Source organism: Urocampus carinirostris, chromosome 16, assembly GCF_059441175.1.
Source record: "Urocampus carinirostris isolate Australia breed hairy pipefish chromosome 16, RoL_Ucar_1.0, whole genome shotgun sequence".
Classification (NCBI taxonomy): domain Eukaryota; kingdom Metazoa; phylum Chordata; class Actinopteri; order Syngnathiformes; family Syngnathidae; genus Urocampus; species Urocampus carinirostris.
The window spans coordinates 17262226-17279261 of record NC_142364.1 but is presented as its reverse complement, the minus strand read 5'-3'; the positions used below and the strand labels follow the sequence as shown (position 1 = coordinate 17279261).

Sequence of the window (17036 nt, the reverse complement as noted above, 5' to 3'; positions counted from 1 at the left end):
TGCAATCTTCCTTATGATTTTGAACACTGATTTTTGGTTGTGCTACAGAATACAGCGACATCTAGTGGTCAAATGCTACATATTGTCCCTTAAATGCTCAATTAGCTGCATTTTGATGAGATCCAAAATGCTACACCTTACTAGTAGCTTTGCCGTTAATATAATAAAATCCACGTGTCATAAATTCACTGCTGCTTAAGCTATGATCAACATATGTGAAAAAAATAGTCTTTTTCTATGGTGTGGTAGGTTTTTACCCACATTTGCAGGGCTTTAACGTTATCTACTGTTAAGGAGTGTAAATCACCCTCAGCAATTTGTTTTTTTCTCTTATTATTTTACCTCGGCAAAGACCCGTGACCCACCGGTTGAGAAACACGAGTGCAGAGCGTTCCTCACCCATGTAATTGATAATGAACCCCTCCCCTTTGCCCAGCACAAGTCCAGATGGGTCCGAATGAAAGGTGATGCTGAGGTCAGGGGTGCTGGAAAAAAGCTTGAACGGGGCGTGGCCCCCCGAGTAGTGGCCGAGGGATCGGGCGGCGCCCTCATCACCGTCCGTCACCGCCAGTACGTCCCCGTCGCTGATGTTCAGGCTAAGAAAGAAAGTGAGCATCACACACATGCTACATGCTAATGCTTAAAGTCTTTTCCGCGGTGGCGTCAGTCAGAATGTCAAGAAAGTGAGCATCACATTCATGCTACATCAGGGGTCGGGAATGTATGGCTCGCGAGCCAGGTGTGGTTCTTTTCAGGAGTGCATCTGGCTCTGAGATAAGAGTCATCTGTCTTGAGGACGGGAGTGCAATACTGCATTTCTACCACCAGCAGAAGAAGCACTGTAGCGTTTTTCTACTTTTAAAGCTAGTATGAAGAAATTTCATTAGGATTGTTTTTAAATATTTTTAGCCAATGGGATGCACAATATGCATGTAGGTTTGACATCCACCTTTTACTATTTCATTGATATTTCTAAACATGTAGTTTGCACTATTTACAAAAAAAACTGAATGATTAACAACGCTCGCGAGACTCCTATGACGAATGTTTGTAGATTTCAAAGATGTTGGAGATTTGCTTCTATAAAACGGAATGGAAGACTAATAATGACCACTCGACTCCCAAAGTTAGATCTGTGACCACGTCTGCATTCTTATTGTTTGCAGTATTTTCTGACATTTTTTAAAAGAACTTTGCTTGCACCTTGTTTTGAAACTATTATTAATGACAAAATGACAGTCAAAATGAACTTCAACTATCGTAGGTAACTGCAGGATGGAGTCAAATTTAAAGTGGGATATTTGTTGATGTGAGACACAGGCTCAAACATTATTATTATTAGTTTATATAGTTCATAAAATGATGTCACATTGTGACATAAAATGCACTAAAGAACAACATTTGTCTGTAGTACAGCAAGGTTTAGGGGTTTTGCTCTATTTTTGTCCCAAAATATTGTGCAGCTCTCACTGAAAAAAAAAATCTAAATATTTCGCATTCATGGCACTTTGAAACAAAAATGTTACCGACCCCTGTGCTACATGCTAATGTTAAAGTCATTTGCACAGTGGCATCAGTCTCTTGGCAGACTCTCTTGTCAATCAATGAGATTGTCCAACCAAGCTGGTTGCCAAATTGGATAATCCGTCAGTGCGTTCGCCCGTCAAGCAACGGCTGTTTTCCTCACAGTTGCACGTCCACGAGGACTCTCTTGTCCTCTCCAACGTGGACGCTCCAAGCACACTCTTCTCCCTCGCCGTACCACTCGGGCCAGTTAGGTGACAGGATAACACCGCCCGGTCCAGTCAGATCACCGCCACACTGAGCTAAAATCAAAGCAGCAGACAAACACCGGATGTCAGTTTGATGGCAATGTGCTAACTAAATCACAATGTCCTTTTTGACTGTGACGCTAGCTAGCTCTTTCATTCCACTCAAAATCCCATGTGGCTAGTGAAGGAAGCATGAGCATCCCCTGACACTTACGTCTAAGATTACTTCAACAAGGTTTTTCTTCATACTTTTTAGTACCATGTCATAGTTTTTGTACAACCTTTTCATGGCCGTTTTTACTAGTTTTCAGTACTTTTTTTTTATACTTTTCAGTACTTTTTACTAGTTTTGTACTTTTTTCCATACTTCTTCAGACCTATATAGTACACTTATATACTTTTTGTAAATTTTTTTCAACTTTTCCTTTACTTTTACTTTACCTTTACCACCTGTCCCATGGGTGGTAAAGCAAAAAAAGCAAAATATTGGGATTTTATTTAGGGAAAGAGCCACATCATACATTTGGAGACCAAACCAGCTAAACTTGCTACCCAGACAAAAGCTTTTGCTTTCTGTGTTAAATTTGATGATTCGATAACATTTATGAAATAAGAATAATGCAATATGTGTCCCATATCAACAAATATACTACTTTAAACGTGTCTCCCTTACGCAATTAGCTATGATCGTTGAAGCTCATTTTGACCTTCATTCTTTTCATAAATAGTGGTCTCAAAACAAGGTGCAAGCATCATACTTTTGTAAAAATGTCAGAAAATTCTGTAAACGAGGTTGCCAACGTATTTACTTTTGGCGCAGACGGCGCAGGGCGAGAGACAGGGGTGAGTGTGCCGTTGAGGTATCTCAACTGTGAACGCGGCTTATTAAATAGGTTTCCATGTAAAGGATTCCTTAGAGATGTTTTTTTGGTGTGACACCTTGACTGTAAACTGTAGTTAGAAATGTGCCATATATTTACTGGACAGAACTGCTCTAGTCTAGCATTGGTTTGGCTTTGTTTGCTTTACAGTCGCTTTCGACTAATCAAGTTTTGCGTGACATGGATAAAATTTGCATGCAATCATTTTTGCCTCCGAGCCATACATACTCATGAAAAGAGCCATACATGGGTCGCAAGCCATAGTTTTTCCGACTCCTGATCTGGCTCCTCAGCAAAAATTAGTTTTAGAGATAACGCACTAAAAAACAATGGCGACCAGATGATAAAAGTGCTGTATGAAAGTCAGATCAGAAGGCTTCCTCTGGTACTGCTAACCATGGAAACCAGTACTATCAGTTTCATCTGAGGGAGCAGACCCGGCCCCCAAAAACGTAGAGAGGGATGGGCGTTGCGTGGCTGTAGTGGCCCAAAACACACATCAAAAAGAGGTGCCCCTACGACCCGGACAGTTAAGGGATCGGTCAACAGTGGACCGCGATACTGTCTTGGACAGCAGATTGTGTTTGTCACCTTTACAAAGCGGTTCTGTGTCGTTCCAGTAAGGGTCTCTGGCACTGATGCACTCAATGATGGGCGGTCCCTGTTCCAGGTCATGTCCTGGGTTGCAAGTAAACTGGACCACCGCACCGATGCCGTAGAGCGGGTCAGATGTAGTGAAATTGCCGTTCTGGAGGTAGGGCTCATAGCAGTGACCTCGCTCGAAAGCTGCAAGGAGAGAGATTAAGGATTATTACTGCATGCTGGAGGAAAAGGTAAAAATTCCAAACGGATTCTATTATGATTGTCAGCATAGTCTGAGTCAGCCTTTGACAGGGAAGGGCAAAGATTTTGAGTCGGTGGTTGCGATATGTTAAAAAAAAACTTGGCAGACCAGCCGAGCCGGGAAGGAAAAAAAAACGATAGATCTTTGGTTCTGCTGATAGTATTGAATCCGATACTGCGGTAATGTCATGTCCTGCATGGAAAATGAAATGAACTGAATTGATCTGCATTTATATAGCGCTTTTCAAGTCAAGACTTCCCAAAGCGCTTTACAGTGTGCTTCACATTTCCCAATAGCGGCCGTGCAGCCATGTAAGGCGCTAACCTGCATATTGGGGGTATTAGGGGTTCGGTGTCTTACCCAAGGACACTTCGACATGTAACACGGATGAGCCGGGATTCGAACTGAGATCCCTTGATCCCAAGACGAGCGCTCTACCTCCTGAGCCACTGCCACCCCATGGTTGTCATGGCGCCCAGCTGGCCCCGCCCCTTGACACCGGCTGACCTGCATTTCCTGATTACTTCTATGGGTACTTAAACGCACCTTTTGGAAATGCCCTTTGCCAGATCGTTGTTTACCCTTGTTGAAAACCTGTTCATGCCTGTTTGATACCTGTTTATTCTTGTTGTGCTTGTTGGACTTTGTTGCACTTCGGTGTAACTTTCTGAGAGATTCCTGCAAATTCTGTTTAATCCCGTTAAATGCCTAGTCTGTAGTTTTGCCTGCATTTGAGCCTGCTTTGTTTTGTTTTTGGTCCGTTTGTGTGTTGGACAACTTTTCTTTCTCAATTAAAGTGACAGATCGTCTACGCAAATGAGTTCCAACTTCCTGATTCCCGGTCCGTTTCATGACAGGTAATACATTCATTTTTATTTCATTGTAAAAAAGAAGGCAGGAATCTCAGTGACTACATGCATTAATTAATACTGTAAGTAAACATGCAGACGTCTACATTTACATATTTCATTTGTTTTTGTCTAAAAATAGACCATCTCATCAATCCACGGTATTGCCTCATGAAAACTATATTTTTACACAAAGGGACACAGAGGACAAGAGTAGCACTAAATAATGTACACATGTTTTATAAGTAGTACTTTTATTACCATTTTATGTAGTTATAATTATATTTTTAATATTTTTATTTAAACTTTAAAAAGTCTGATGGGCCTCATGTGTCCCGGGGGCTATAGTTTGCCCACCCCTGACCTAGGAATAGTACACCTGCAAGGGATCAAAAATATCCGCCAAGAACGAATAAGTCTTAAATATTTTCTCAGTTAAGTATGCGTTAACAATGCCCAACTGAGTTCAAAGATGTCATGGCGCCCAGCTGACACCGGCTGAGACGCATTGGACTGATTGCTCTTGGAGTACTTAAACGCTCCTTTTGGGACTGGCCGTTGCCAGATCATTGGTTAACCTTGTTGAAAACCTGTTCATGCCTGTTTGACCTGAGTAATGCCTAGATTGTAATATTGCCTGCCTTTGAACCTGCTTTGTTTTGTTTTTGGTCCGTTTGTGTGTTGGACATCTTTTCTTTCTCAATTAAAGTGACAGATCATCTATGCAATTAAGTCCCAACATCCTGCTTCCCGGTCCGTTTCGTGACAAAAGATCTCTTATGTTTTATTTTTGACTGCGCCTATCTGCTTTCATCTTACTTTTAGCAATGTTGTCCAGGACGCAACGCATTGGGTATTTTGCCTTGACATCATGTCCAAGAAAGATAAAAAAAGAAGAGTTTATTTGAGCAAGTCTAGGAAATGCACGTACTTGCACGCGCATTATGAATGAGCTGATTGAAGTTGCAATGATGAGACAAGCCAGGAAATGGCAGTCACGAATAAAAAAGTTCCAAATTCCGTCCAGCTCCTTTAAAGATGTCACGGTCCGAAAGTAATTCACGATGGTTATGACACAAACCTTCATAGCGAATGTTGAATCCCGTGTTCTGGTCGTGCTGCTTCGTGAAGAACTCGATCCTTACAGCAGGACCCTCGCTGATCACCCCCTCAAAGGGGACGTGGACGCTCCGAGCCGAGTCGAACAACGCCACAGAACCGACGTCCAGGCCATTCCACAGAACCAGCCTAACCGGAACATGAAAGGAAAACACACAAAGAAAAATCCAGTTCCAAAGCAGCCCCAGGGGCTACCACTCGTGACTGCTTACCGGCGACATCAGCTCGTCCAGTTTGCGCATGCAAACTACTACAGATGAATAAATGTCTGCTGTAACCAGTCTCTAAATCTCATACGTGTCAACCTCCAACAATTGCTCCTGGTATTATTGATTGCAAATCCTTCTTATTAAGCGATAATAAACCTTAAAAACACTACGTGGAACCTATTTATTCACAGCAAGGCAGACTATATAGAATACAGTGACAATAAGAAGAATGTAAATAATTGCTGATTTCCACCCGGTGCATTGTGGATTTTTATCAGGCCCGGCAAGAGACTCAGAGAGAGAAGGCAATAGCGGTGGCGCGGGTCCATCTTAGTGGGGCTAGGCTACTTAATAACTCTCACAAGCTACCCCTGCTAAGCTTGTATGTCACCAACGGCAGACCCATTACCTATGAAACAGACAACCTGGAGTTATAACTTGTGGAAAACTGCTACATTTGTGTAGTATTTTAATTATGACCTGGCTCACCCAAGGATACCCAATTCTGAGTACAGCTAGCCGGCCACTCTCTACATGACTTTCTTACACTGAAAAGAGAAGCCCTCTAATAACTGCAATAAGACAGTAACTGCAATTCTGTGATTTGTGTTTTTAATTTTTTGATCTTATACTGTATACTTATACTCTATACTTAGCTATCAAAGCGGCGCTGCCACGAGCGGCTGCCTTTTCCAGCAGCTGCCCTATTGATTTATTGTCTGCTCCTATCTTCGGTGTTTTTTCTTCCCGTTTTGACAACTACACTATGGATTACTTCTATCCTATGGACATGGGTTTTAACGCACAAGAAATGCGTGTATTCAAGGAATTTCAACTCCTTGCCCTGAAAAATTCTCGTGCCGGCGTGATGAAGGGGCCTATCGTGGAGGAAAAGCCGGAGCTAGCGAAGCGGCTAGCGGCGTTATAAGTCTTCGGTACCATCCGTAATCATGGTAAATGCGAACTCACGACCAAATAAGATCATCGAGTGATGGTGGAAAACATCGAAGTGCACAGGGAGCGCAGTTGCTGTGTTTTGCGGAAACGTGGCTCACGTTTAGCATTCCGGACGCTAACGTGTAGCCACCCGGAGCTACCCGGAGCAATCCGGCTTCAACGCCGCTAAACAGAGACACGAAAGCCGGGGGGAATCGGAGAGGAGGCGGACTTGCTAACACGAGGTGGTGTATCCCTGGATTTTCACAAAGAAAAGTTTTCCATCTGCCGCAGGGATGTCGAATTTTTGGACTGGCGTGACGTCATCCACTTCGCTACAAGCACCCCTAGGGCATCATGTTCATCTGTTATTAAACAACAGGGTAGACTGCTGGAAGTGTGAATTTCCCTACGGGGATGAATAAAGTATCTATCTATCTATCTATCTATCTGTATATTATATGTTACTGATATCTTATAAATAACTAAATGTTTCTATTTTACAGGTTTTGACTCACGCGGCACTTTTTTGGGACTCGACCCTCGCAAAAAACAAGGAGTTATTGTAAAAACTATTTGAATGTGTTTTTAGTAATCAAGAAGATGTGTTTTAAAGCTGTTCCTCTGTATGTTTCTGGGAGGACAAGAGTGGATTACATAGTTTTTAAATATTTATTGTTGAGAAAATCTGCCTGTAACACGAACACTAAGCCTAATACTATACCACTGTACCACGAGAGGTACTATTGTACGGGACTCCGAGAACTACCTGTCTGAGGGTCCGAGCAGAAGGCGTTCCAGGTGCAGGTGCATCCTACGGTCCGGGGCGGCCTCCAGAGACCAAGAACACGAGTTGTCCTGCGTGGTGTTTGGCCCATGGCGAGGAGAGGGGGAGAGCACCCTGCCCAACGTGGCATTCTTTACGGTCCCGCCACAGAGAGCTGAAAAGAAACCGTAGTTAGACCGACCTGTACGGCAGCCGCCCTCAAAAATCCTAGCGGCACCAACCTCTGCAGGTGGGCTCCTTGCTGCTCCAGGCCGGCCGCGAGGCGTTAACGCAGGTTAGCAGTGGCTCCCCCTGCAGGTGGTATCCCATATGGCAGTGGAAGCGGGCGTTGCCCCCAGGCAAAAGGTCCAACACGGATACCTCCCCGAAATGAGGCCGCTTAGGGAGTAAGCAGCTCAATCGGAAGACTGAAGCACAGCGAGAAACAACCATAAACACCCGTTAGCATACACTGTAACCATAATTTCTGGACTATGAGGCACAACCAAAAAACTAAAATTTGCCAGGGAAATACGGTAAATAAAATTGAAACTGTGCAATTAAAATGAAATGTTTCTACATACGGTACCCATTTACTAATGAATGAAGCTAAAGAGACTCTTTTCAATATTTGAACACTAGATGAGTGATACAAAGCACAAAGAAGATTAAAAATTACAGAGTTCAAGTGACGGAAAAGCAAAATTTTTCTTCTTCAGCTTTTCACAAGGCTATTGTTTTTGGGGGATACTCTTAGCAGCAAAATAGTGGACAATCATGTCAGCTCCCTCTGGGTGAGCCACATGTTATGTAAAATAAATTCAAATTACTTGCTCTACGCATATTTAAGAGTGTAGTTCACTTTTTGGTGGACAGAAAATGGTTTGGTGTGCTGGTCCACACTTGCAGCAACACGTAATCGGGGCTATTGGATTGCGGCTACACAAGTACACTTCTCTTTTTGATGGAAATAAGTGGAAAAAAGTGCCGCCACTCACGATAAAAACCCGCTCTGCTGTTCCCTGCTTGCAGTAATATGTGATCGGCGATAACAGATTACGGCTCTACAAGTACCGTTCACTTTTTGAGGGACAGAACGGCAAAAAAAGAGCTGCCATGCCATACAAAAGTGTGCTCTGCCGATCCCCACTTGCAGTGCCATGTGATCAGGGATAATGGAGTGGGCAACACAAGTGTAGTTCCCAATTTGGTAGAAAGAATGGGAAAAAAGAGCCGCCGGGCCCATCAAAAGTGGGCTCAATCGGTTGCAGCAACATGTGATTAGGGATACTGGATTACAGATTTATGCGGGCAATTCTTTTTTTAGTGGACAAAATGGGAAAAAGAACCGCCAGACCAAATATAAGTGCATTCTGCTGGGCAGCTCCCTTTTTGTTGGACAAACCGGGAAAGAAGAGCCGCCAGACACGACAAAAGTGCCCTGTGGTGATCCCCGCTTGCAGCAACATGTAATCACAGATAATGGATCGCGGCCGCACGAGTGTAGTTATCTGTCTGGTGGACAGAATGGCAAAAAAGAGCAGCTAGACCTAACTTAAGTGCGCTCTGCTGGTCTCTGTTTGCAGGATCACGGCCACACGAATGTAGTTCAATTTTAGGTGGATAGTACGGCAAGAAAGAGCCACGATGCCCGACAAAAGTGTGCTAGCAGCAGCATGTGATTGGGGAAAATGGAACGCTCACATTTTGGAAAATAGAAGAAAGAGCTGCCAGACCTCACAAAAATGCGCTGTGCTGGTCCTCACTTGCAGGAATATGTGATCGGGGATAACGGATCGCAGCCACTTAAATGCAGTTCACATTTTGGTGGACCGAACGGAAAAATCTGCCACCAGGCCCAAAAAAAGTGTGCTCTGGTGGTGACGGCTGGGAGCAACATGTTATCCGGGATAATGGATCGCAGCCGAACGAGTACACTTCACATTTAGGTGGACAGAATGGGAAAAAGAGCTACAAAGCCTAACATCAATGCGCTATGCCGGTCCCCCCCTGGGAAAATATGTAATCAGGGATAATGGATCGCTGCCGTATAAGTGCAGTTCCCTTTTTGGTTGACAGAACAGCAAAAAATAGCCACTAGACCCGAATGGTGTGATTAAGGGCTATACAAATAAATGTGACTTGACCTGACAAAAGTGTCCTCTGCTGGACCCTACTTGCAGCAACATGTGTTCACGAATCGTGGCCACAGGAGTGCAGTTCACATATTGGTTAACAGAATGTGAAAAAAGAGCCTCCTCACCCTACAAAAGTGCTCCCTGCAGCAACTTGCGATCAGGGATAATGGACCACGAATAATTATTCAACCCGAAAAGCAAAAATAGCCCTCTGCTGCCTCCTACTGATACAAAAGTATTTTATAGTTTTTCACTATTTAACGTCACATTTTCGTACATAATTAATTAAGTGTTACCACCAGTGAGATAACACTGGACAAATTTCTTCGGTCAACTAGACTCTCAAGCAGTGTTTCAGTGCACACCTACACACACAGACACACAATTCACACACAATATGGATTTCTATTTGTGGCTATGTCGCTCCTTCCGTCACCTCAGTTGTCAGATTATGCAGCCAAGTTGTGTCCGTTGCTACGTTACATCAGTTTCCAGGTTGCGATGTAATCTGGTGATGCCGGATGCCGTTTTGTGTTGCTAGGCAACATGGCAACTTAAGTCTTTATTTAAGGACGCTCGGATGTCGACTTACCCTTTGCCTCATGGGACTTGTGTGAATGGAGGACCGATCTTCGAATATGTAGAATCAAACAAGATGAGCTTTTCACCTATAGTCACTAAAAAGCTAAGTCCTCACTTTGTTTTGACAAAATACACGATGAAATACTTGACAAAGTAAATTACAAAATACATGAAAAATTAAATTGTAGAATAAATGACAAAATGCGTAAATAGATTAATAGAGTGCATTTGTCATACCTTATATTTAGGTATATGTAATCTATTTATGTCAAGTCAAGTCATGTTTATTTGTCTAGCTCTTAATCACAAGAAGTCTCAAGGCGCTGAACAGACTATTATTACACCATCCCCTGATCTAAAACCTACATGAGGGTAAGAAAAAACTCGAAACCTTAGCATGAGGATGAAATAATCCCCTTTACAGGATGACCAGGCTGGAATGGAAGTTTGTAATACACCAAGATTGTCAACATAGGTCATTTATGAGCTATAAAATATATGTTTGCGTTAATTCTAGATTTATACAGTTACACTGAGGTTGCACATCAAAATTCAGAGGGCGGATGATTCCACAGCACCGGGACCCGAATGGAGAAAGCTCTCGAACTTGCAGATCTCTTCTTGGCTCTTGGTATTACTAGTAGATCAGCATTTTCGGAGAGAATTCTCCGTGCAGGAACATAGGGGGTAATTAAATATTTTATTCATTTATATGGCATATATAGGTATTTATTTATACATACATTTATATCTACTGTACATACGTCAGGATCAGTGCGCCACATGTGTGTTAATGACTACAAAGGCGCCACACACGATAATGAAAGTTGTTACGAGCTCGTCGACAAGTGTGTTAAGTCAAGTGTTACCCGCTAATTGCTTGTAATTAGCGCATTAGCATCCGTGCAAACAGCCTTTAAGCGCTGCGGCGGTGTGTTTATATGTGTGTTTGTGTGTTCTCACTCTGGTAGTGCAGAAGGAAGACGCCGTCGGCACGAGGCCCGTGCACCGAGCTGAAGAAGACGGCCAACGTGTTGCTCGGGCTGCGGATTACTTGTCCATCCACTAGCAACGTCTGATTGGCTAGGAGAAGCCAGGAGCCGTCCTCTGCCACGCCGCTTATGGACAGCTGGTCACCATCGGATAGGTTCGCACTCTTTACCTGAAAGGGCAAACAACGGGTTACAACTGTGTATGTTTATGTGTATGTGGTCTTTTTTGGCTCTAACTGTGCTTGTATCATGCTAGCATTGCCCTTAAATTGCTCAGTAATGTGTTTTAGTACGTGAAGGAGGCGGGGCTTATGAGAAGGGAGCCGCTTCATTTTGTTGAGAGCTGTGTGCCTTCCACGCTGTTCTATTGCCAATTTAATTTGTGCTACGGAAAAAAAACCGGGCATCAAGATAAAACAACTGTCACAGACCAGGACCGGAGACGGGGCCCAATTGCGTTTGTTTTACTCAGTTTTTATTGAGAAAGAGAGCAGAGCTTGCTTCCACGATCCGATAATCGTCGGTCACGGGTAGCTGATGGCAGAAACACGGAAGTGGCACCTCCGTCTCGAGCGAGGTTAGTCATAGACAGCGAGACGAAGGAGCAAAGCCATTAACGAGTCCAGAAACAGGTCGGCAACAGGTATCAGGCAGGAAACAGGGCAAAAGAGGTTGATGGCCCGGGACGGAGGAGCAAAAACAGAAACGGGTCCAGAAACAGGTCGGCAACAGGTATCGGGCAGGAAAAAACTGGGCAGGATAATGTCAGATAGTACAAAGCTTGCCTAGCTGAGAGCATAGGTTCACAGACGGTCTGACAGCTCCCTCTTGAATGATGGGGGTTTAAAAGGAGTTCAACAGCCAATCAGATCCCGCGGCTGTTGGCGCCAACAGGGAAGTCGCAGGTGCCCCAGATCAGCAATCATGACAACAACACTCAACTAAGTCCGGCACTTGAGTCGATTTCAAGAACTAGAACAGCCTGGTGTTCAGTGGGGGGGATAAAAAGGCAGTCGGTGTGTTATTTGTGTGCGCGTGTGTGTGCGTCATTTTGAGGCCCTCTCTGTGTCTGCAACACACTAGCATTGCCTTAACTGTTTTTGCTGCATAGTTTTATGAGATGCTGATGGGTGTACAGTCTAAGCGGGGGGCATACACTGCAGAAGTATATTTGCATATATACATTTTAAATTCAAATGCCTTGATCTGGTGCATTTTTGAGCAAAAGGAAAAGCTAAATCTATGAGGAATCTGTGCTCTTGTACATTTTTGAATCATAAGTTTAGTAGTTATAAAATGCATAATGGCAAAGGAAGCAGGAGTTCAATGCAAAAAAAGTTTTGCTCTTCATCTAATCAGACGCCGCGATGCCGGGCTGTGGTTCGTTGAAATAACTAGTGTTGTTACGTTATCGATGGACTACTATTTTAAGGTATCGTATCAGTGAGAAAACAGACTAAATCACTGATATAAATTTTAGATTTAATTAAATGTAATACTCATATTGGTTATTTGGTAAATTACAGTATTAAATATCAGTATTTGCTTTTCTGATCGTTTCTATGACAGGTTGCCGTTTCTTCTTCAATGGTTCACAGGAGGTTATGAGCTGCGTTTTGGTGCCTGTGTCCACAAAACATTTTCCTGCTTCGAACACATTTTTCGAATTACTTGTAATGGCAGAGCCATATTTTTACGCTCTGTTTAAGACGCCGGCAGTGTTACAAGGCGCCGGCCAGGTTTTCTGCGCAGAACGCTCGGCGATAATCCTTTTTATCTGGTCGCCGAGAGTTGAAAAATGTTCTACTTGGGGAAGACGCTTGTCGATGTCGTATTTTACCCAGCCGTCTTGTCTCAGGGCAGGCGGGCGGGAAAAACACAGCGACAACAGAGTCAGTGAAAGTAGCACAATGGCGAGTGGCTGACTAAAAAGACATACATAGCACAAATACACAGAGGGATCATTTCTATAATAAGAAATCCAAAAGTTATTAACTTTGAATGTATATATCCTACCATCCGTCCATTATCTGCACCACTTATCCTCAGTAAGGTTGCAGGGTGCCGGGGCCCATCCCAGGAGTCTTCGGGCAGTGGGCATGGGACACCCTGAACTGGTTACCAGCCAGTCGCAAGGCACACAGAGACAGACAACTCTCTCCCTCAGTCACACCTAAGGACAATTTGGACCGGCCAATTCACCTGACTTGTATGTTTTTGGAATATATAAAGAAACCGGAGTGCCCGGAGGAAACCCACGCAGGCACGGGGAGAACATGCAAACTCCGCACAGGAAAGCTGGTAGCTGGATTTGAGCGGATGATCTAAGAACTGTGCCGTGCATTCAGCCAGCGTGCCGCCCGCATTCATATGTATTTAAATTATTGTTATATTTTTTAATACTACATCTTCATGAGACTCTGGCGGGGCCAAATAAACTCTGGGGGCCCACCTAAACCCCCTACGTATAAGAAGCACTGCTTAAAAGTATTACGTAATGTGTTTTGGTATGTAAAGGGTTCATTTCGCTAAAAGCTGTCCGACTTCCACGCCATACTTGTGGCAATTTACTTGTGGGACGTAAAGGAACATGGTATAAAAAACAAACTACCGTAAATTCCGGACTATAAGCCGCTACTTTTTTCTCTAACTTTCAACCCTGCGGCTTATTCAGTGATGCGGCCAATTTATGTAATTTTTCTAACGGCCGCTAGCGGCGCTCGAGTGTTGCTACCATTTACTGCCCTGTCAAAGCTATATTATTATTATTAAAGCTAGCTATAAATTATTTAGCATATTATCAGTACTTCAATACTCTAATTCAGTACAACATTTATTTATATCTGTACATTCAAGAAAACTGTGCGGGTCAGACGTATCGACATTTTGTTCTGTATACACATGTACAAGAATGACAATAAAGTATATCTGAATCTGAATCTGAATCTGAATCTGAAAACTCTCTCGGTGTACCGTCTTTCTTTGTAAATATGTGTAACCCATGTATAATATGTATTTGCAACTGTATATTTTTGGAATGTATTTATTTGTATTTATTTTAGACACTTATTCTAATATGTTTTGCACGTGTGAACGAAAAATGAGGGGCGGAACGAACACGGGGTGCCGAGTTTAAGTGGGGACCGCTAAAGGTGAGGCACAGACAAGGAAAGAAGAGGGGGTAAAAAGTTGGTTAAAGAAAAAGGAGTTGCGTGAGTAAATGTGTTCATCTGATATATTTTTCCCACCCTTTCCTTTGGAAATATACACTTTTTTCCTTGGATTACTTTCAACGGGACCCAGACTCTTCAGGTCTGCATCAAACCTCAAGTACCGATATCATTTTCCGTTCATTTTGCCGGCTGTGATTTTTGAACTGTGGACTTTAATGAAGGACATTTAGTTTCAATCGCGGGACTTGAAGTCGGGTTTGGATTAATTTTGTGTTTGTGTTACATTTTTAAATGTGGGCGCATGCGGCTTACATACAGGTGCGGCTTGTGTATGTACAAAATCGGTTTTCCTCTTAAAATGTGGTGGGTGCGGCTTATAATCAGGTGCGCTCTATAGTCCGGAATTTACGGTAGTCAATTTCAAGAAACAGAACAGCATGTACGTGATTGTGATTGTGTACCTGCAGCTCGACCCCGTACCCGGCGTAGACGGTGATGGTGTATGTGCAGCGCACGATGGCAGCAGAGGGAAGCACGTCAGCCGAGTCGATGTAACCTTCAGGCTGCCTGAAGGTCCCAGAGCAGTCAGAAGCTTCTGGAAGAAACCAAACAGCATCTTTTAGGGTGGACCAGCCCAACTCAAAAGTCTGTGGTTTGTCTTTCTACAGATATAAATCAATTCACAATTTCCGATGCAGTCCCCAACTACATTCGAACTGTAAAATGGGTGTGGCCATTGTGTTTGACGTCACACCTGAGAAGGAGGATAATGACGGGGATGGTGACCCATCCTCTTCGGAGAGCATCGTTTCGTCCTCTGCCGTTGGAGTGTGTGTCGGCTCGTGCGTGGGTCCCCGGGTTGGGTCGCTGCTTCCATCCTCCTTCTCCTCCTGCTTGGGGGGTCTATTGTGGAAAGTGGGTAGCGTGGAGAGAAGGACACCACTTGCCTGCTTCGTAAAGCCCTCTGCTGGCAAACTTACAGACTGCACCCCCGCCACACTTGGTTCTGCAATCACACAGAAATGAAAACATAACGGTATTTGTCATTTAGGCCGGTGGTTCCCAAATACATTAGGTAACTTCCAGAGGTACTTGAAATTTTAAGGTATATCTTAAAAAGGAGCATCCGTGCAAAATGATAGTGCTTGCGTCCCTGCGAACCACAGTGCACGAACAAATCTTGTCCTGTTTGAAGCAAACAGTTAGCAGATCATTTGCTTACTCTAATTTATTGATATATCTAAAATTGTTTTTCTAATGGCTGATAATTTTTTTTATTTACTTTACCCTTGTTCTTGTTTTGTTTTTTACTCATTTTACAAAAAGAACAAGAAAAATCAATTAATAAAATAAGCTATGTTTTTAGAAATGATCAATATGTTAATGGATTCGAAATTTTAGAATGAATTTCAACATTTCCCACGAAAAAAAACACATATTTGACTTATTTCACTAGAAAGGGTAAAAAAGTCGAGTACCAAATATTTCAGAGGAGCTTTTGATTTTCTCATCTCATCTCATTTGCTGCACCGCTTATCCTCAGTAGGGTCGCGGGGGTGCTGGAGCCCATCCCAGCAATCATCAGGCAGTGGGCAGGGGACACCCTGAACTGGTTGCCAGCCGATCGCAGGGCACACAGGGACAGACAACTCGCTCGCTCATTCACACCTTGGGACAATTTGGACCAGCCAATCCACCTGAAATGCATGTCTTTAGAATGTGGGAGGTAACCGGAGTGCCCGGAGGAAACCCACGCAAGCACGGGGAGAACATACAAACTCCGCACAGGAAGTCTGGAGCTGGATTTAAACCCACGACAGGTTCCCATGACATGAACTGTGCCGCACAAGCGCTAACCACTGCGCCGTCGTGCTGCTGCTTTTGATTTTATGTAAAAAAAAAATAATAATAATTTTGAGAGTATTTATAGGGAAGATTTTTAACATTTTACTTGAAATAAAAAGGTTTGTGTATTTTACTTAAGAATTAAAAGAAAACTATCAAAGGATGGTGAAAATGTATAGATATATTTTTTGTCATAAAATAAAACACAAGTAAAGTAGTAAAAAATATTTTAACAGATCTTTTTATTTTATTGATAAAAAGTTTTGAAATCGTAAGAGTCGTTTTCGTGATGATTTTTAACATCATCCCCGTAAAATAAAACACTTAACTTATTTTACTAGAAAGGATTAAAAGATATATATTAAAAATAGGGCGAAAATATATACACTACGGTTTAAAAGTTTAGGGTCATTTATTTATTCATTTATTTATTTATTTTTTCATTATATAAGACACGAGTACAAAATACTATAAATGCATTTTTTGAGTAGTAGTTTGGGGGATTATTTTTACCTATTTTGATAATAATTTTAATAATAACGCCGGGCCATTGTTTGTTCAGATGTGTCCATAAGAAACAATTGCATCAATCAAAGTATTGGATTCGGCTGCTTGGAGCGGTCGGTGGTCGCGAGCTGCAGTACCCAGTTTGGCCACCATGGGGAATTAGCTATCCCACAAAAGCAGACCCCACGACCAGATGTTATCATTTTGTTGGTATTTATTGGATGAGCCTTGACAAAAAAACCTGTCTGAAACATTCCCTGCGACTTAAAGTACAACTGGACATTTTCAAGGAATTCGGTTCAGCCCAGTCTAAGCCTTTAAGTCACACACACACGCACACACACGCACACACACTCACACAAATCAGGATTGATAGGGTAATTTTTTATTATTTAGATAAATACTGTAGATTAGATTACATAGA

General features: G+C 42.9%; 1 protein-coding gene across 2 annotated transcripts in view; it reads right to left on the bottom strand.

Moving 5' to 3' along the window:
• Positions 1–17036, bottom strand: part of sez6l (seizure related 6 homolog (mouse)-like) — a 32466-nt gene that overhangs the window by 11086 nt on the left and 4344 nt on the right. The window contains exons 2-10 of one of the 2 annotated variants that reach the window (XM_088356137.1): positions 15015–15266; positions 14722–14855; positions 11059–11257; positions 7618–7803; positions 7379–7550; positions 5427–5593; positions 3245–3439; positions 1688–1826; positions 400–596 (exon numbers count right to left, since the gene is read on the bottom strand). In XM_088356137.1, coding sequence (XP_088212263.1) covers positions 400–596; positions 1688–1826; positions 3245–3439; positions 5427–5593; positions 7379–7550; positions 7618–7803; positions 11059–11257; positions 14722–14855; positions 15015–15266 — 1641 coding nt within the window. The remainder of the gene's footprint in view (positions 1–399; positions 597–1687; positions 1827–3244; positions 3440–5426; positions 5594–7378; positions 7551–7617; positions 7804–11058; positions 11258–14721; positions 14856–15014; positions 15267–17036) is intronic. The other variant, XM_088356136.1, reaches the window with a different exon arrangement.